The following is a 21139-nucleotide window of genomic DNA, read 5'->3' on the forward strand; positions in this document are numbered from 1 at the left end:
GGCAGTTAAATCGGGTCTTGGGCCGCTGTGTCTTCCCTGACAACTGATGGATGTTTTTCTTCCTTCCACCTTCTCTGCAGTGACACAGTTGCTGAGGGAAGGTTGGTAACGGTGCCAGTGCTCAGGGGGCTGTATTTTTGGAATGAGCGCTTCGGTGGTTACTGCATTTAGCAGAGGGAGATACTTCACACTGGGAGAGAGGCACGAATGCCAGGAGAATGAGTCTGTGCCTCAGCCAGGCTGACTTACAGGGTCTCCTGTGAGCTGTCAGCAAGGTGGGTGACCCGAATGCTCAGCTGAACAGCTGCCCACAGTCCTCCTGAGATCAGTGTGAACTTAATCCTAATTCATTTCTTTTCAGCTTTTTTCAGAAAACTTGAGTGTAAATAATCACCAACCCGTACAAACAGAACAGGTCTCCAAAGTCTGGTGAGACTGAGATACTTTGATTTATAGCTGTGTGTTGTGGTTCCATGTCAGTGCTGTGTTTGTGAGTCCAGCCCTGCTATTGTGCAAAGATTTGCCAGTGAAGTGACTGAAGGCAGGAGGGGCCTCTGGCACTCCATGAGCTTGAGAACAGCTTGTGCCTCCCTTGGCAGTCGTCATTTCAGAAGTGTTCACTTTATGCTGTTGTATTCTTGCATATGTCGGAGTCGTAACTCACTTACTTAAAATAGAGAACTTCAGGAGTCATAATTAAACTCTGTGAGCTCTTTCTATCCTGTTTTAAGCAACCTTTCTCATCACCAACTGGCAGATGGAGTTTAAATTGATCCCTCTTCTCCTGGAAGCAACAAGTTAAAATATTTGTAAATGCAATTGAATGTTTACAGCTACAGTACAGTAATTAAAACCTTACTGACACAAAGAGGAGTCCTTGGCAAGAGTCCGTTTCAATAACTGGATGCAAACAATTGTCACCTCAGGTTTGTTTCTTAAGGATATGTCTTGGGTGATCTTTTTACCTGTACAGTGGAGCCTTCCCATTTCTTTGTGTCTGGTGTGAGCATCCTTGTTTGATAATCTGGAGACAAGTTGCCAGTCAGCCCAGGCCTTGCTCCAGAGTCACAGAGCACTCCAAGCAGACCCAGACCCAGACCCTGTGCACATCCTGGAGGGGCGAGATTGCTTCCCCTGTTGGGATTTTGTGGTAGAAGCATGAGAGAGAGAGAGGAGGGGAAAAAATAAACCACTGAAGGAGAATAACCTTGTTTGACTTTCAGTAGCTGGCTCAGGAACAGAACTTTCAGAAGGGGGGAGGAGTTGAGTGCATTTAAACGAAAACCAAACAAGGCCTCTACATGCCTTTGTGCTGGCTTCCCTGTGTCTCTCAAGGAACTGGTGAGACATCCCCAGTGCCATGAAGATTCCTCAGACAAATCCGGCATTTATCAAATTTAAAATTCTTCTGATGGTTTAGTTTCTTCATCTTTTACTTGCTTCATGAGAGCCTAGGAAAATGCTTATTATTTAAGATTTCCTTCCATGATAAACAATTGTATGTAAATGTTTAGAATTTTGCTGCATGTCAGCCTAAGGAGGAAAAGCTGCTGAAGAGGGAGCAGGTTTTGCTGCAGGTACTAATCTTTGGAAACATGGCTCTCCTGGTTACTTTTTGCCCTTGTGTGGAGAAGAATCAAAACTAGGTGCATAGCACACATCGGGGTTTGTGGCACAGAAATCAGGTACTGTGTTGTCTTTCAAGCTGGTTTAAATAAAGCTGGCACTGAAAGTGCTGCGAGAAGCTTCCTGCTAAAAATACATCAACATCCTTTCATTTCAAAGTGCATTCACTTCAGCAGTCGGTTTCGATTTTGGAGATTCCTGGCAGATTCCTGAGGGAAAGGCACTAATGGGTTTGGTGATGTTGATGGAACTCGGGATTCCAGAGCTTTACTGCAGTTTTATTTGTCTCTTGATGGTGGTTTCTTGTTTGTCAAAGCGCAGCCTTGTCTAATGCGTTGATGTTCCTACTCAAGCCGAGTGTCTGCAGTTTTCTAGAGAAGAAAACTCTCATTTTGCTATTGTAAACAATGTTTTGCTATTGTAAATTTTATTGTTAAATTTATTTTTTTTTGTTTTAAATTGGAAACATGGATTTACATTCCATTACAGGGAGTCTGTTTGTCAGGTAGACCTTCTTACCAGTCTTTTTCCTGACAGTGAGGAGGTCACTCATTGCTTTGACTGTGCCTGTAATCATGGTTGTGCTCTTGCTTAAATTACTCCTTTTCAGAGTCTCTGCTGTTTCGAAGGCCAGTGCAGTTACTTTGCCTGCATTTAATTCCACATTATGTTGTCAGCATGGTTATACAGCTTTGCAGATTTTCAAGAGCTGATGGGCATTAGCTACAGTTCATTATCCAAAGTAAACAGCTCGTTAGTGTACAGTGGAGAGCTTCTATAGAAGACAAAAATAGACCCAAAAGTGAGTGTATCCCCTTACTCGGCTTTAGTTGTTATGCTGTGTCGCTGCCTGTGTTCATTCCCCCAGCACTCCTTTTTGAGGATACACTTGTCCCCTGGGCTCCTTTGGTTTACACAGTCCTTATCTGTAAATGGCTCTCACTGATGGTGTAGCAGTGGTTTCCCAATCCTCACCATCTTCTGTGCAGCAGTAACAAATGAGTGATGTGGTGCTGGCAACAATGTACTTCACTCTCCTTCAGTGGTTTCAGTCTTAATTTAATTTCCTCAGGCAGCACGTTATTCCTGCAGGGAAGACTGCAGCACCATTAGCTTCAGATGTTTCTCTTCCAGCTCTAGAGAGAGATGGTGCCTTCCCTACCCTGCTGTGAACAGGTGAGTGCCCTGTTCCACAGGACACAGGAGGGAACTTGTTTTCTACAGCCACTCAGCCCCTCTCTCTGCACGCAGCTGGCAGGAGGATCAATACCAGGATTGCTCAGCCCCACATGCTTTGTATGGCTTTCTGTTCCCTTCTTTTTTCTGCCCAAAGGGTCTCATGCAGGGTCAGAGGGCAAAGCACCTGAGCTGACCCGAGAACTCAAACTCCCACCTGACAGAGAAGGTGATTCAAGGTTCGAGGTGTTTTTAAGACCTCCTGTACAAGGGTTTTTCAAAAACCTGCTGGTCCTTAAACTTGATGTTGCCCTGGATCACCATGGGCCCTCTAAAGCATATATCACTTGGCACCTGAGAGCTCTCTTTCCTGTAAACAAAACATTCCTGGAACTGTTTTACTGGCTCAGGCAAGTTCCCTTCTGTAGTTTTGCCCTTCCAGTGAGGTGGATTACCAATAAATGTAAGTCTGAAGTAGGACATTCATGACAAAAGAAAGGGATGGTGGAACTTGGCATTTATAAGGAAAGCTGTTACATGGAAAGTGAGGTATCTTAAATGTACATTGACAAATGAGGACTAAAATGTGGTGATTTATTGCCAAACCTATTTGGCAGCCTCTTTCCAGTTTAGGCTTGTTGGTTATCAGATACTTCCTACATAGGAACATACGATGAAATAACATACGATTGGCTTTGACAATTTTAACTACTTGATTGCAGGAAGGATTTCTCTGCTTTGTTGTTGAAGGTACATGGGCTCCTCTTGGAGCTGCTGGAAATGCCCCTGTGGAGCTATTTCCACAGCACCAGTGACTGTTCCCATCTGACAGCACGCCCTGTTGTCTTCCCGGGACATGTTTTGAGACATGGCAGCAGCAGCCCAGCATTTCCCTTTGCAGGGCAGGATCTGTTTCCAGGTGTTTGCTATGTGAGGGGACCGGACCCACTCTCCCGTCTCAGGGGCTCCATCGGCTGCGATCCCTGGTGGAACGAACCGATTCCCTGAGAGCCCCATCTGTCCCTGGAGCTCTGAAACAGCAACACGTTTACTGCAGTTTCAAGTTTCTCCTCTAGAGAAAACAGGGTCGTTTAAGCATTTTCTGATCCAGACAAGTGCAAACACCTCGAGAAGATCATGTACCAAGCCTACAGCGACTGGGAGTGACGCTCCCGAAAGCGATCTCGGCAGGGCTCCCATTTCCTGCTGCCAGCATGGCTCGTTTGAGATATCGGTGCCACGGCAAGTGCTGGGTAAACACGAGGATTGTTTCTGCTGGATGATCTCAAAGCCCTCCCAACTGTCTGCTGAAAATACTTGTCCATTGCAAGGAAATGACTGTTTGTTTGTGTTAGGAGTCAGGAATGGGAAATGACGTGAACACTTAACTGTTTTTCCTGCTGTTTCTAGGAGGCATATTCGCTGTCTTGGGTCTTATTTCCAAAGGCATTCAGTGTTTTCTGAGCCCCTGTTAAGTAAGCATTAGAGGTGTATGCATGCACATATATACATATACACATATATAAAATCAGGAAATATCTTAAAAATCTTGTGTATCCACCTGGTAAATTTTTACTAGTGCCCCTCTGTGACCATGATGCAATATGATTTGATATATTCCCCCTCACAGTGCTGAACTCAAACTGTCCTCAGATCTCGTTTTCCCAACACTGTTGATAAATCAGTGATTCCGCAGTGTGCTGCAACCTCCCTGAAGTAGAAAGAAGTCAGAATTCACACTTGTCATCCTTATTTCGCCCAGGCACCAGTTTTATCTGCATCTGCTGAGTTACACTGTGCATTTAATCTTTTTTTTATCTATGTATTGCTCCTTGCTTGCCCTTGACAAAGTAGTCGTCCAATGTTTTAGTCTATTTGGTTGATGATTACTTTTTGTTACTGATTTCTTTGGTCAAAGTGTTTTTCTAAACCAATCGTTACTCTTTAGATACCTTGAAAACAAACACTGGCAGTCTGGGTCCATGTCCTGTGATCCCCCTTCCCCAGGCACCTGCTGTCCTGCAGGACTGAGGCAGCTGCAAGTGTCAGACTTGGTTACAGTGACTCTCAGCTCCTGTAGGTGAAATTGTCTCTTCAGTACTTCTCCAAGTGCCTGGCAAAACATGATCCTGGCCCATGACTGGAATGCCCAGATATGGGGGGGAAAAAAGCGGGTTTGTGTTGGGCTTTTTTAATCAGCTTGGGCACAATTAAATGTTTAGCCTGGCTTTTGGGTGCTAAGATAAGGTACCACACGGCAGTTTTATCTCCCCAACTTCTGTTCAATTCCCTCACCCTTCCCCAAGCAACAGCAGGTTAAACTACCTTGTGAAAATCAGAATTAACAGTGGAGGTAGTGAAGAACAGTGAAGCTACAAGAATACAGCCCTGCAGTGGCAGGAAAATAGACCCAACCATGAGCTCAGTGTTGGAGACGAGCTGTGCCTGCAGCAGGCTCTGGGACTTGACCTACTCAGCCAGTTAAGAACAATTTTGGGGTCTTTTTTAGTGAATGTTAATGATTGACTTTATCATCTGATACTGATTGATGACACAATCTCAGTTCTTCCGAGAATCAAACTAAAATAACATTTTATTGCCCTTTAAAGACTTACTGATATAAGTAAAAATGTAGTGAATAACAACTCGAATTCAAATTCTCTTTCTCCTTTTTTTAAAAGAAACAGCTTTTTCCATGGTTTTTCTGTACTTCCATGCATAGGCAGAAAAGGGACCCATAACATGCAGGGGTGAAGGGTTTCATTTCCAAATTTTTTATTCATATCAGAGCATATTCTATAGACTTCTTATGAACAAAGATTTGTGTGTATGATTCAAATGCAAGAATAGCTGCCCTTTTAAAATGAACATCTCAACAATGAAATGTCAAACCAAGGGAAATACTTGTTATATGAAACAAGATAAATGTTCACCTCAAATATGAAACTGGTATTTGAGCAGGAGTTTCTGACAGAAAAGAAGTCCCTGTGGTAGCTGTGGGGGTAGGGACTGTGTAGAGAAATGCCTTTGCTGCTATACTTAGTTTGGTCTCTAAAATAGAAAAAATGGTGAATTTTGTATTAGTGTGCAGGGTGAGTACAACTTCTGTTAATGTCACTTCCATGCATGCCTAAGAAATGAATGGATCTGATTACAGAACTTGTTTTTATTGTCTACAATTGTGATACAAAATGGCTCTTGCAGAAATTATTCCCCCAAGTAAGAAAACGAGCACTCAGTGATATATTGGTAATGATGAAGTAAGAAATTTGAGAATTACTTCTTCACCTAAAATTCATGGTTTATTTCATAGTTTCACTGATGGAACTTTTAATTTTCTTCAATGACCAGTCATGACTCTGACCCCTCTGGTCTGTATACAGAAGTGTTATGTGCCAGCCTTGGCAGGTACAACCACAAACCAAATGAATGTTTTACAGAAGACAGTTTGCTTTTATAGTGATCACGCACTGATGTGAACATAGACTAAAAATAACAAATGTTGCTTTAATAAGGATTTTTTACAGTAGGCGTAGATATAAAAGTTTTTCAAATTATTTTCACAGGTATCACTGAACATTTCATAGCTGTCTGTTACAGAAGCACTGCAAAGTGCTTTGAGTCTTTCGTTTATTATACACAGTTAAAATATATTACACTTCTGAAGGTATCTTAAATCACTGAACAGTTTTGCTAGCATCTTAATGAGCCAAATGGGAGTAAAAGGCAGTCCACATTCATGATGTGAATATACAGTAAGGTGTTTGACATCCTATGAACTCACTGCTCATGTTCTCAAAATAACCATGGTGATGAGACCTGAAAGACAAGAATGAAGAAATAAACACTTCAATTTCACTGAATAAAACATTTAAAATACAGTTTACCCTGTCACAGCCCAGAAAACAATGTAAAAGTGTGTAAATACATGCAGAATGCATTTATACATACACTTAAATATTAGAAGTATTGCTCCAAGTTTTGATGTAGTCAAAATCCAACACTGAAGTGCAGTTTATCTAATCACTGAATGTTAAAGAAGCTATAAATACTCCAAGCAATTACTGATCTCGCTACTGGAAAATCTTAACACTGAGATTTTGACTTAGGTAAGCGTAACAGTAGAACCCAAACCCCAGTTTTCATGGGGGCCAGTTATGGGCAGTGTCATTCAAATGCTGAATCATCAGTAAGGCAGATTAGTTGAAGGCTCCAAGGCTTTTTTTCTGCTCTGTGCAGAATAACTGATCAAAGACTAGTTTTACACAAAGATGTTAAGCTTCCTTGTCAGTCTGCAGAGAGAGCTTTCAACAGACTCTTTGTTGTGACCTTTAAAGAGGGAGGAAAAAAAACCTGCTCTGATAGAGGTTAAAAACAATTAAAACCAGAAGAAAGCAGGAAATGTGGGACTAATAAACCTACTCATGGCACACCGAAAAGTTCACTTTAATTATGTGCTGATACAGGAAAAAGTACAAATCTGCAAGTTCTTAGCCATGGGTTATATTGCACAAGGCAAGGGAAGAACATTAAGGCTCCTTGAATTCCAACCTTATGTAACATCACAATAATAATTTATCAGTTCTTGGGCAGTCTTTCTTGCAGGCTCAGATGATGTCAATATAACAGCCTTTCACTGCAGAGAACTCAGCTAAAGCCTACAGACCTCACCATGAATAAAGATGTTTCTGAGACTATTTTACTCTCCTGCCACTACATAGTGATTTAAATTATTTACTTTATGAGACTGTGAAGACTGTGAAGCATGACAGAACAGAGCTGTAATGCTGCCTTCCATCAGATCAGCAATTTATCCATTAAAGAGGAATTACAGTTCAGTTATTTCTTAAGGTCTATACTGGCTCAGACAACCAGTGCTACCACAACTGCTGGAGGCCTTAATTTGGATTAATTCCATCATTGCAGAGTAACAACAGAGGGTGCTTACAGGAAAGCCTGTACCACTTGCACAGGGACTTTCAGGCAGTAAAGGGTTTAACTAATTTCTGTAAATCAAATACTTCTCAAATGTCATATAGCCCAGCTGGTGTGGTATAACAACCCTTTTCAATTAAATGCTCCACAACCCAGTTGTACTTCCTTGTGGAAGAAAGTGGTTTCATCTTCTCAAGAATAATTGACTTGCTACACAAGCAAGAGTTGCACACAAAAAAATCTGTCCATGAACACTAAAAATACTGCCACCAAAGGAACCAAAACCTGTCAAAAATTCATAGGGAATCAAGAAACAGGTTCAGTTGTTGCAAATGTATAAAGTCACATGGTTTAATACTGCAGCTGGCACCAGCAGAACCTGGAGTAATTTTCAAAAGCAGAGACAAAAGCAGAGTGAGGATTACCGTAAGGTCCTGATCTGAGAGTCCATCAGCATCAGCTTGGGCAAAGAGCCACAAGTGAGATTTCAAACTGCTTCAGCAGATTGACCTGTGAGTCAGCTGACTGTGCTTGAACCATCAAGAACTTGCACCTTTCCCCATCACTACCTCACCTCTAGCTATCAGTTTGAAGCTGCCTAGCTCGTTTCCTGTAAATCCTCATTTCTGGACAGGAGAATTGAGTTTAGTGTGACTGTTCTTCAAATCTGAAATAGTTATAGAGAAATAGTCATAATAAATGAAATGTGCAACTTACCTATGCTTGCTAATGTAGGAGTTAAGTTACAAATCAGGAAGAACTGTGGATGGTAGTGGTCTCTTAGAAAGGATTTACAGTAACTTACTGCTACACACTTCAACTGCTTATCAAGAAGGCAGTGAGAATTGGGCCTTACAAACCAGCTCACCGGGGCTAGAGGGAGAAACACAGTAACACAAGAGCCCTACATCCTGCAATAGAGTAACTACTGCAATACAAGAATAAGAAACAGGACGTTCCATTCCGTCTTGTTGGCAGATGACCGTGGTTGGCCCATCATCAAATGAAGGTAAAATTAACATGTAGAAGCCTGTGTGTAATAAGTATTGACTCAAATCTGGTCTAAAACACTTACAATAACTAATTTACCCTGCTGTCACCACGGCTGCAAATTAAGATATACGTGGGGATGCAAAACAAAATGTCATGTGGTGCTTTGTCTCCATCCAGCTTCCTGAACCCACTGGCAAACACAGATGAAGTTTTCCAGACTCACAGAATTTGCAAGAAAACGTTTACAAAACCCAAAGTACTCACCTAAAACATAAGCAGCTACTAACTTTTGATTCACACTTAAGTGGAGGTAGAGAGGCACCAGGGATTCCATTTCCCCCGATGTAGGTAGCATTAGTGCTGCGACACACACTACTCCCAGGAAGACTGTTAGTAAACTAGGTCCCGACGAGGCAGTTCTGTTTTCTGAGAAGGCAAGACAGTGCCAACTGTAAGGAACATCTGACCAAGATAAACATTAAATATTCTGCAAAAACGTTTGCAGTGCGTTGGAGCTGCAATACCCTGAGATTCTTCCTTTCCCTTTGCAGTTTGGAGGGGGTGGAAAATGACTCTTAAACCCACCCTTCTAAACCTTCTGCATTTTGCAGCGAGGGAGGCTGCTCCCTGTTCTGATGCTGGGACTTGTTTTCACATGACTTCCCAAACCACTCCCTTCTGGAGGAGCAGAGCCTGCCAGGCCCAGCTATACTATAGCTACAGCTATATATACACACACTCAGGACAGATGGGTGTCTCAGCAATGCCTGACGTTTCCCCAGGCATCCTCACTGCACTCCTTCATATGTTCCTTCAGTGACTAGTAATCAGTTAGGAAAGATCACCCAAAAGAGCTGCACAAGCAGGTAACTGCTTACATCTCCTGAGCAAAACCTGGCTACAGCAAGAGCACAGGTTCTTGGGCCAGATGAGTTCCCCTTCTTTTTTTAGAGGATTCATGGGCTGCACCCAACAGAACCAGTATAGATGCCACAAATCAGTAAAATTTGAACCTTCCTTTAAAAACCGTGAGAGTGAACCACTCTGACATCCAGTACCACCAGAATAAGGAAATGCAAACCACAGACAATAAAGAGTCCTTCATACCCTTTATTGCACTGCACTTCAACAGCTGGAACCTGCTCAAAGGCCCACTGTGTCATCTTTGAAAAGAGCTGTTAACATGTTAACTGAATACCTCCAACCAAATCCTTAAGTCCCACTGGAAATTAGCCAATGTTTTTATCATTTTTTTCTATCCTCAGTGACCAGCAATATGTGCTCTATTTCAATTCCATAAATCTGTTATTTCCAGGTTGCAGGTTACATGCAAAGACTGCAGTCACTTTGTTTACTGCTTTTCTGTAAGCAATAAGATGTGGTCAACAAGGTTTTTAAGCAGAGAAGTAGTACTTGGATTAAGACCAGCATCAGATTGTTCAAACCCTCTGTCCTGGAACAACTATCACAGTAACATTTTGTTCTGTGAGTCCAGAGATCTTTGTAGGTTTGCTTTAACCGTGTATCCTATTAATATCTATCATCAAGGTTTTCTTTAGTAAAAGGTATTTCACCAGCCAACAAACTCTGTATAAGTAGTGAAACAGGTTGGCTTTAACAAGAGGAACACCCTCAATAAGGTTCATCTATTTTCTGGAATTGATTTCTGTTGTTGTAATGAAAAATTAAACAGTGACAAGAACATAATATAAATCAGTAAAACTAACAGGACTATAGGCTGTCAAGAATCAGTTTAGATTCAATTCAGGTAGAACTTGATACTTTTTATCCTACCCCTTCAATTTAACTGTTTGGCCCAGGTTTTGCCCAAGACTGTTGATTTACTTCCTCACATATGAAACGAGCAGAGTTTTCAGCTCCCAACTGTGCTCTTCTGTTCTTGTGGGACAGACAAAGGAGAGGGTGCAGAACAAGGAGCACTTCAGAAGATGTTTTGGCAATATTTCCTGCTCATCAGGAAACGGGGGATTATGGGTTTGGAACAAACTCAGAAGGGGCATATGTTCTGAAAGAGCCCAAGGGGAAAAATAACTACCATCCTTTGGCAGATAAATTCCCATTGGCTGTACCAGAACTCCTGCTCCAGAGGAAGGGAGGATTCTCCCTCCAAGGTATGACATGCAAACACAGGGTAGAAAAGGGTCTTGATTGATCAAGGCAGCACAAACAGAATAGCCACAGTTTGGGTTCTTGGGTACTGTCACTCCCCAGTGACAGAGACAGCAGTCTTACAGGTAAGTAAAAAGAATTCCTTTCAAATTTATTTTAACCTATATTTAAAAAAATATTTTAGTCTTTCTAGTAACTTGAGTTATTGAAAACTGATTCAGAAGACAGGAGAGGTAAAAGATTTCAGCTACCTGGTTGACACAAAGTCTGCTCAAAAAAGACACTTTCAGCCAGGTGTTCTTTTATTCGTTTTTCCTCCTCTTCCTTTTGTTGTTGTTGTTCCTTTGCAGATGGAAGCAGAGTAGCAATAATCTCCTTTTTCCCTAATGCTTTCCTCTGGCTCTGCTCAGACACTTGTAGACGGAATTTATCTATCACACCATAGTAAGCAGCCCGAACATCTCTGTGACGAATCACACTGCAGAGAAAACCAACATTTTCAAACAGATCAACTAATGAGAAGCATGTATGGAATTACATCCTATATCACTAAGTTTGTCCTCTTTTCCCCATGCACAGATAAACTGCAATAATCCAGATCCTCCCTACCTCCTCCATCACTCAGTGATTTTGAAGATTTGATCTTGCCTTCTCTCTCCCCTCCATATTTCCCAAATATATAATAAGCTCCAATTGGATGGCCAAAAAGAACAGTTAATTCTTTATCTCAATCCACCTTTGCCTCAGTCTGAGGTTGAGCTGCCACCTGATGAAACATCAATTTACTGAAGTTGTTTGATGCTGGCCAATGATTTTAAAAGGTATGAGGGGACTGGAGTGGACAGGAAAGGAAAGAAGTAAAGTAGGGCTGCCAAATACTTGGACAGGTATTTGGCAAGCTGAAGTTCAGCTTTTTGAGGAAAACAGGCTCAAAGCTTTACAATTCTACATTCTCAGAAGAAAAACTCATTCCTTCTGTGGACAAGAGTGAGCTAGGGATTTTCAAAATCAGAAACCCACCATTATGAGCATGTTTGGAACCTATAAAAGGCACAGTTTTAAAATAGCACTGATCAAAGGCAAAACAGACCTCTGAGCAGAGCTCTGCTCAACTGCCTCCTCTCTGCATTGGTGATTCATCACGAAAATATGTATCTAGCATTAAAAAGCTCGAACATTTAGGTTTAAAATGGTATCAGCTCTTAGGGTTAATAAGGATTTATATTATTTCTCCAAATGTTTCTTGTGAAAGGTTATTCTAAGTTTCTAAGGTAACAATAGCTAATCTGAAAAAAAATACCTACAAATAAGTGATTTGGTTTCAAGAGGGCTGCCATCTCATGAGGAAAAAAAATGACTGCACCCTTAGTAACACAGGATAGTAGTTTCAAAATTGCTTCAAGGAAGGGATGGATTTTTGTGTTTCAGGCTTCATTTAAAGGAACTGTATCACATCAAGATATCGACAAGCATTAGCACATAGCCAGTGCTTGCAACTGGTATCTAGTTTGAATAGACTATTCATCACAGGAACAGAGACCAAGTCATCCCCCCAGCGAAAAGGCTGCAGTGATATACCGAGTTTTACGTCACTTTAGAGGCAAATGAGTGTGCTTATGACAGCCTTTCAGCAAGTGGAGTGTTGGCTGGGCAACTGCCTTCACTAAAACAAAAAGCTTTTTCCCTCTGACAACCCTAATTCATAGAGCTCTCAGCATATCAGCACAGCAGATCAACTGATTTCTTCCTTTAACACTTCCTTTAAATTGGTGTTTCCACTCTTAGTACCATGGTACTAACTACCAACCTAAACAGAATCTTTACATAACACCGTGCTAGGAGAACATGTATCTGCTGCCAAGCAGAGATATTTTCTGCAGACCCTCATAAACAGATACATTCTCCTGTTTCTTTTTAGAGATCATTGCATAATTGGAAGCTCTGTAGAATATCTGTTTATCTGGCAAATGGCCACACTTGCATAGTACTGCTCATATCCTAGCAGTAAACACTGCCCTGAGACAGCAACCACTGGAATGGGATGGGGGTTTTCCTGCACAAAAAAAATCCCCTTGAAACACGTGTATGTCTTATTTTCCTTTATCTATTAAAAGACATTTGTTTAAGAATTACGCAAGCTTGATTATATTTGGTTAAAGTCTGCTAAAGACCACAATAGTTCACTGATACAGAGGTGTGTTCTGACCCATTTTGTTCCATTTCTAGCACTGTTGCCCCTGCCCACTGAAACTTTTTAGTTTCATGTTTTAAACTTCCTTTTTATTTGGTGAGTCCTTGGAATTTTTCAAATTACACCTAAGAAAAACAGTCTACAGGAAAGAGCCATTCCCCAAGCATGGTATTATTTATCTGACAAAAGATAGTTCATTCAATAGTGGGAGTTTCTGCATATGGCCATTTGTTAGCCAGAGATCCCAGGTGGTGTTTTACAGTTTGGAAAATTTCTATTCAAAAAGCTCAGTCTACTGTTTTAGGTACCTCACACTTCCTTCAGCTGTATCTGTACATCAGCACAGAAATAATGTGGCAAATGCAAGATAAAAAAAGTTGGTCAATTTTAGCTTATACACCTACTCTACTCCAAATTACAGCAGCCTGCAGACCCTGGACATTACTGTGCTCACTTGACCAGCCTCCTTATTTTCTCAGTTATTGGGTTGGGACCTGACAGGAGAAGCAAGTAAAGGGGAGACACAGAGATCTGAGAACAGGAGGGGTGGTCAGGGTGAAAGGTAGGCAAAAGTACCTTAATTAAACATGGCCCAGGAAAATGTGCTCAGCAGAACTGCATACATTTCCATTTTGCCAATCTGCAAACAAGTATTTCTCACAAAGAAATCTCAACCCTGGGGGTCTTGCTTTTCTTGTTATTTCTTACAAAAAGGTACTCAGAGGAGGCTCACATTCCTCTCACTGCTGGTTTATAGACTCCACTACAAGATGTGTTAACTGGCAATTTATTTATGCCGAAAGACAAAATTAAAGAATATTGTAATACCTCTTCCCTAGAGTGAAAGAACAGCAAAAACCAGACAGCCACAAGTACACAGGAGGTTAGGAAAACATTACAACTTTATCCAAGTTATATTTTATACACATGCTGTCATTTTACTACCTCTTAAATAACAAAAAGATAATAAAATGTTGTATATTAGAAAAAAAACCCAAACAACTTTTACTTACATATCAACACAGCACTGAGGCTTCACTGCACCAGTAGCATCAACCACCGCATATTTATTTGGGGTTGTACAAAGAACTGCAACGAAAAGGACAGGAGTAGTAACAAATCATGAATTAACACCTCACCAACTTCATCAACAGACACATGTAGAGACACGAGTTTGGTTTTGTCACAGATATGATTTGTTACATGAATTATAATTGGACTGTTCAAGATCACCAACTAACCCTTAAACAGAACTTAACCTAAGAAACCCACCTTTGAATTTTAAGGCAAACTCATAGGGGTTATATAGAGTCAACACCTGCTTGTGTGTCGACTGGTCATCTGCATAAAATATAAGTTCTGTAGGAAAAACAAAAACAGGAAGATTTCCTTCCACTAACTCTGGCTGTCTTTTTTGTTGCTGCATTGGCACTGAATCCTCCTTGCTGCTTCTTGTGTTCTTATGATTTTGAATCCTCAGAGACTTCAGTTTTTGAATCGTTTAAGAATTCCAAAGCATTTTGGCAATTCTAAAGGAAAAAATGGAAAAAAAAGAGAAAAGGCAAGAAGATTATTTCCATAAGTCTATACTAGTATAAACTGAGGCAGTCAACAAAGGTGTAAAAATATAAAATGTGATGTTTGATTATGAATCTATCTCTACTTATGTTCCTTCAAAAATACTGATATATAAAAAATATTTGCATTGTGTTTCCATCTATTTAACAAACTGCTATAAAATAAATGGATAAGCACCTCTTCAGTGTATCACAGCAGCATTTGGGGTCCCAGTCCGTGACTTGGGTTGCTTATACTGGCTCTTTACAACACAAGCCAAACAGGGATAACAAAAAGATATTCCATCCTATGTCCCGTGTCTCAGGACACCAACACTTAAGAAAAACCAGAGCAGAAATGAGGAAACATGACATAAGCAGGAGTCACTGTTTAGGCAGAAACCTCTCCAGAGGCATGACCTCCCCGGATGAAGAATAACAGCCTAGGTATCTGCTCACCCAGGCACCCAGGTATGTCAAATCCCAGAAATTCAGAACAAAGGAATGGGGAACACCTTCATGGTTCGTTTAAACTAAACTCCTGTTACAACTGCACGGTAGTTACATGCAATGAATTGAAAAATAACTGGGATGAGCAACACCAAACAGATCTGGGATTTACTGTTTGATTAAAAAAGACAACAGGTTTTCTGTCACCACTGCCTCCAACCAAAGTACAACCACTGCAGTTCTCCCTCTGCCACCCGCACAGTTCTGTTTTATTTTGAGTGGCATTCCAGAACTAAAACCAGAACCCATGACCCAATCAAGCAACAATCCCAAATGTAATTCACAAAATAAAATTAAGGCCAAACTCCTCAGCACACATACCATTGACTTGACACATGACAGACAGAACAAAGTCTTCTACCCCCCAAGAACGTCATATTTTATTGCAGCTCTTGTAGGTTAATTATCAAACTGAAGGTGTCCTTTGAGGTTTAACTTTACAGCAGAAAATATTAAAAGAACAAAAAGTTCCTACTGACTCATTAGCTGTCATTTCCACTTCCAATGAAGCTTTATAAACAAGGTACATTTCAGCTGTTCTCTGGTCCAATAGACTGGTTTTGTTGCACCTTAAAAAATTTAGTTTCTGAACTTTCAGAAGTGAGCAGCCCAAACATTATGAACAATCAAAACCAAACGCTTATTTCAGCATTCTAAACATCATGATGATCACATTTCCAAGCACCAGATACAGGTTTCATACTTGAAACATGACACAGGTTCACATGTTTACTAGAGTGTATCTGTCACACCATCAGATTTACAGGTTCTGATTCTTATTCACAAACTAAGCTTTTAAATTTATTTATTAAAACAGCAAATTATCCCTGTAGAATTTAAATTCATGGATCTCACTGGAATGTCTTTCCCCACGATCCAGTTTCTTTTCAGAGTACAAGTTTGTTTCCACTTCACTGAAATGCTACTAATAATATTCTGAAAACAAATCCCCAATGATAGGGTTCCAAGCTGATGTTCTGTTACCTTATTAAGAAAAGAACTAGAAAAAGAAATGGCTTTGTGAGTGCTTCTTAGAATTTTGGTGAATCCCTTTTGTTTCAGAAGAATCAACAAACTCTTGTACAGCAAGTGTAAGCATTATTTCTTGAACAACTTCATGTACTATTGCAAAGTGAGGTTCACTGTTCCATTCAAACATATCAGGACTATATGAAAAGCTAATGTGGAAAAAATACCAGCAAGTAGAAATACAAAATAACTTCTTTTGATGCTTCTCATAGGTAGAAGATTAAGAGTTATTAATTTTTTTTAACCAAAATTAGCTCAATACAGTATGCAGTAAGAGTAGGCTGGAATCTTTGGGTCTCATACATATCTACACTGTGTACACTGTGTGTGACAGAAATACAGGCAATCTTTGCATTAACAAAAGGGATTTTTTCTGAATAAATGTTTCAAACTACCATACAACCAACAGCAAGCTACTGCTACATATCTTAAGTGACAATATTTAATAAAAGTTTTAAATATTATTTATAATAATCAATATTATTTTGATGCTTCAGTTTTTTATTTAAACCCTGTACATGCTTCATTCCAATTCCTGGCTTCATACCACATCTCCAGTTTCTTCAGCTCAGCCAGTGGCAGTGTTTAGTGTCCAAAACCCCACAAATGACTATCAGTGGAGGAATGGATCACTAAGCCTATCAACAGGCTCATTTTTCTCACACATCCATTGAAAACAGTGCACAAACCTCCCAGGATTCCACAACCTGCACACGGAAAGCCACCCGTTTTAAAAAAGTATATCCCGTTATTGCTTCCTTTTCTTATTTAACTTGGCTGGACGAGGAGTTACCGCCTGAACTGGCAAAAGGAATATCTGGCAAACTCAGGCCTACAGTAGATATGTTTGCTGACACAGCAGTGTCATTCAGGATATAAATTTCTGAATTCCTAAGCAGGCAACCAGCATCCTTTGTCCTTTCTGAGACAACAGTTTTAACTTAAAAGTCACCTTGCTGGGACATCTCACCAAGTGACAGCAGTAAAAGCACTTTTCCCAAAGACTGATTTATAAACCACACACATGCTGGGGAGACGTGACAGTTTAGTCTTGATAACACCACACCTTTTGAATCAACAAGAAACTGCGAACACTTTTACAGAATGTACATGTATCACCACAACTTCCCTGCCCAGATTAACCCCACAGCAGCTCTCATGGTCAGAATAAGGTCACGTAGCCCAGCCAGTTCATTTAAAAGAAACTCAGCTGCCTCTCTTCCTCACTGTGACCACTAAATTTTGCAGTCAGTAGCCACCACAATTACTCGCCCAACATAAATCTGTATCAACCCCGGATCTGTGGTCTCAGCTCTGTGACCTGCACTGCACAGATGGGCTTCTCCCAGCACTGCCGATGACATTCCTGCAGGAGCAGGAATCTGTCAAAGGTAATGCTGGTTACAGGACACAGGCCAGTGTGTAACACCTGAACAACACCAGCTCGCCTCCCAATGCTCTCTGAAGTCCAGACAAACAGTTGTCACTGGCATTTTCTCAGCACAATAAGGATCTTTCCTCCCTGATGTTGCTAAATATATACTGCTGGTGTCACAATAGCACAGATCTGCCAGCATTTCCTTTGAAATCCCTTTCTTCATAAATTTAACTCAACAGAGAAAAACTTGAAGTGAAACATAACTTCTCTCCAGAGTCGGAAATAACCCTGATTGTGATTTGCTTTTACTTAACAAGTACCTGCTGAATAAATAAACCAGCTGAAGAAGTTTTTTATTCTCATTTTAACTTCCAGTGGCCTCATCACCATGGCTTCCCAGCACATTTGTTGGTTGTTTTTCTTCCAAACAACTCCAAATAACTCTAGAGAATGTCATCGGGTAAACACTTTATTCAGAAGAAAATCTCTTTACAGTCATTGTGTCCAAATTCTTCTTTTAAAAACTGTCTAATTACAGCGTAATCTATTTTTGTTACATCTCATGATCTATCCCCTAAATCTACATGAGCCTTTCTACACTACCTACTACACTACTAAAACTGATGCCTTTTGAGTGCCTATTTACAAAGTAAACCCAAAGTCTTCTTCAAAATTCCCTCCTGTGTCAAGCTGAGCAATCGCTTTGAGATACATGCAAATACTGAAGCTCATCCATTAGCATTTTGTTTCTCCAAAATGTTTTGAAGGCCTCAACGTGGCTTACGCAAAACAATGTTTAAACTACCTGCAATTATCTGGGAGAGTCACCCAACAGGAGAGCAACAGACCCAGCAGCCAGGATGGCTGGATTCCATTACTGCTAACTCTGTCACTGACACTCCATGACCTTGAGCAAGTTGGTTAACCTCACCTCAATTTGCTGATCTACGAAGGCACATATTCTGCAAAGGATTTCAGTAGGCGGACGGTCCCATTTGAACTGGCAGAACCGCTCTGATACTTTGCAAAGCTGCTACTGTTTACCCCCTCACAGGGTGATGAGAAATGTAATTAGTAACTGTCTCCAGGATGCTGGAAAATGAAACAGTCTCGGAGCGTTACCTATTAGCATGGATGACTAAAAGATGAATAAATCATGCTGATACTCACAGCACAATTTATTAGGACCACACTATTCTGTCCATTTTTTTAAACGCTGAAGAGGTAACTAACAAAAAGAAATATTCAAACGCAACTAAAAGGCATGCAAAAGCAGTGAAAAATGAAATAACAGCTGTGCACTGCTTCTGATCCACTCCGGCTCAGAAGAATCCTAGGGAAGACTTTCAAGGGCACATCTGCCTTAGTCTCTATTTTCTTACTTTGGTCTCTATTTTCTCACTTTCAGGTTGTGTTTAATGCACTAAACCGCCTGATTTTCAAACGTCTCTTGTGCCCCGTTAGCACTACGTGGCCCCGAAACGCCAAACACTCTTCCCCGGGAGAGCGGCGGGGGGAAAGGCGTTCCGATCTGCTCGTACCGCCGGCAGGGCACGGCGGTAATTGCACCCTCCTAATTGATCCTCTTTGTTCTCCAGCGAGGAGCAGCAGCAGCGATCGGGGCTGAGGCAGCTGCGCGGTAACGGCGGCTCCCGCAGCCGGCCCTGCCCGGCACTCCCGCACGGCCCGGGGCGGGACCCGCCCCGCAGCCCTGCCCGGCACCTTCCCCCGCGCCGCCGCCCCCCGGAGCGACCCCCGGGACAGCGGCCCCAGCCCGGGGGCCCCGCAGCGCGGCCGCCGCCTCGCTCCCCATCGCGGCCCCGCCGGGCCCGGGGCCGCCGCCGAGGGCAGCGAAGGGAGGCCCGGCCCGCGGGGCCGCCCGCCCGCCACAGGGCAGGACGGGACGGGACAGCGCAGGACAAGGCAGGACGGGGGTCTCGCTGGGCTCCGCCGCCCCCGCCCCGTGCCCGGTGTGGCCCCCCAGCCCGACTCACCCGCCCGGGGCCGCTCGGTGGGGCTGGCGCGGCGCCCCTTTGTCCGCCCGTCACTGCGGGCAGCGCTGGGGCTGCCGGGACCGACCGGCCGCCGCCGCCGCCGCGTCACCGCCCCGCCCGCCGCCCGCCCCCGCCGCCATGTCGGGGCTCCCGCGATCGGGGGTGTCCGCGGCCGCTCCCGGGGCCGCCCCTCGGTGCTGCCCCGGCACCGCGGGTGTTCTCGGAGCGTTCCCCGCCGCCCTCCCGGGCGGCTCCGCGGGCAGCGCGGGGTGTGCGGCCGGGCCGCCGCTCCTCACCTGCGGGAAGGTGTTTTTTAATAGTAATTTACCTCATCTCACGGTTCTTGAGGTTTAACCCGTCCTGGAGGGGTTCCTCCCCTCTCCCGGCTCCTCGAGGCCGCCGTGTTTCCTTCCCGGGGTTGCGGCTCCGGAGCTCCGGCTCGCCCCGGTGCTGCCCATCGCCGGCACGTCCCGCGGTGGAAGGGTCCGTGTCCCACCCGGCGTGAATCACAATAAAAGTATTGACAACTCAGTCGGACCTGCATGACCAGACGGCAGCACGGCTTAAATGGGGCACGCCGTCCCTGTCAACAGCTTCTCATCCTGTCACCTTTGTTCTCTATTCCTCTTTCATTAAATTAAACTAGTTGTGGACTTCAGCTCATTTTATGCATTATCCACTATATCATCTTCCTTTAGTTTTCTTCCCAACTTCGGCTTTTAAGCCCTGTATAATAAAAATAAACCCATGCATAATCACCACCCAATATCATCCCCAATTTTAAGATTATTAATGGAGCAGAATGTTTTCATTGCAAGTCAGGTGGATAATTAGGATTTATATTGAGACATCCAGTCAGCAGGATTGCAAAATCTTTTACCCATTACCAGGCTTTACCCACCAGTGAAATGAACACACATCCGTGGTGAAGTAAACACAGCAGCCATGAATGTTTCACAATAATACCATGAAACAATCCAGGACAGGAAGCAACACATTTTGTCTATTTAAAGTCGTGGAAGACATTAAATAAAGAAATTCTAAACAATGTATTTTTTAATTTAGCCAAGTTGTGTATATTATCAATTACCTTTTTCTGCAGATCTAATGGTTGCTAGTAGTTCATTAAGAATTCACGAATTACATAATATTGTTAAATTATTACATATAGAAATTATTATCTTGTCAGAATTTCTGAAAATGTATGCAGTGAAAACTGGTAAAATACACTTTTTTTGTTTCTTGATGAGTGTCAATCAGCTCAGATTTTAACATGTTTAAAAATAAACTGGAATTCTTGTTTTTAAATGGACTACCAGACTTCAGCCTCTCAGGATACATTCAGAAAATTATTATGTTTTTACTGAGTATTAATCCAATGCAGGGTGTTCCTGATTTTGGAAATCAGGACAAGTGGCAGACATAAACATGCTTCAGAGATATTTAAATTAATAACAAATAGAATGAGGAAATTAGAAAAAAACATAATTTAAAAGGACTAGACTTAGAAGCACATTAATTAGCCACATTGGATATTTTCCAGTTCATCCAGCTCATTTAAAAAGAAAGTTCAGACTCTCTAAAAGCAGGTTTAATATCTTCCTCTGCAAGTTTCCCAGGA

The 21139-nt window shown here is 42.1% G+C and overlaps 1 protein-coding gene across 2 annotated transcripts; it reads right to left on the reverse strand.

Moving 5' to 3' along the window:
- Positions 1-5953: 5953 nt before the first annotated feature.
- On the reverse strand, positions 5954-19630 carry MOSPD1 (motile sperm domain containing 1). Of its 2 annotated transcripts, XM_051784946.1 has the most exons (7): positions 19519-19630; positions 14324-14580; positions 14065-14140; positions 11112-11338; positions 8995-9156; positions 8312-8404; positions 5954-6621 (listed from the first exon to the last, which is right to left on the reverse strand). In XM_051784946.1, exons 2-6 carry the CDS (start codon positions 14475-14477, stop codon positions 8358-8360), a joined length of 666 nt encoding a protein of 221 aa, XP_051640906.1. In that variant the 5' UTR covers positions 14478-14580; positions 19519-19630; the 3' UTR covers positions 5954-6621; positions 8312-8357. The 2 variants fall into 2 exon arrangements, with proteins under 2 accessions (XP_051640906.1, XP_051640914.1); XM_051784954.1 differs by lacking the exon at positions 8312-8404.
- Positions 19631-21139: the final 1509 nt, after the last annotated feature.

The sequence above is a fragment of the Manacus candei genome, unplaced genomic scaffold (genome assembly GCF_025592945.1).
Source record: "Manacus candei isolate 608988 ecotype Guabito, Panama unplaced genomic scaffold, ASM2559294v1 h1tg000003l, whole genome shotgun sequence".
Lineage (NCBI taxonomy): Eukaryota > Metazoa > Chordata > Aves > Passeriformes > Pipridae > Manacus > Manacus candei.

Bases quoted from the DNA above. Each gene is read 5' to 3' on its own strand.
- MOSPD1 (XM_051784946.1), bottom strand. From the start codon at position 14,477: ATGCAGCAACAAAAAAGACAGCCAGAGTTAGTGGAAGGAAATCTTCCT. The intron at 14,141-14,323 runs GTGGGTTTCTTA...TTTTCGTTGCAG, and splicing joins GTTTGCCTTAAAATTCAAAG to TTCTTTGTACAACCCCAAAT. The intron at 8,405-8,994 runs GTGAGTACTTTG...TAACTATTTCAG, and splicing joins AGTAGCTGCTTATGTTTTAG to ATTTGAAGAACAGTCACACT.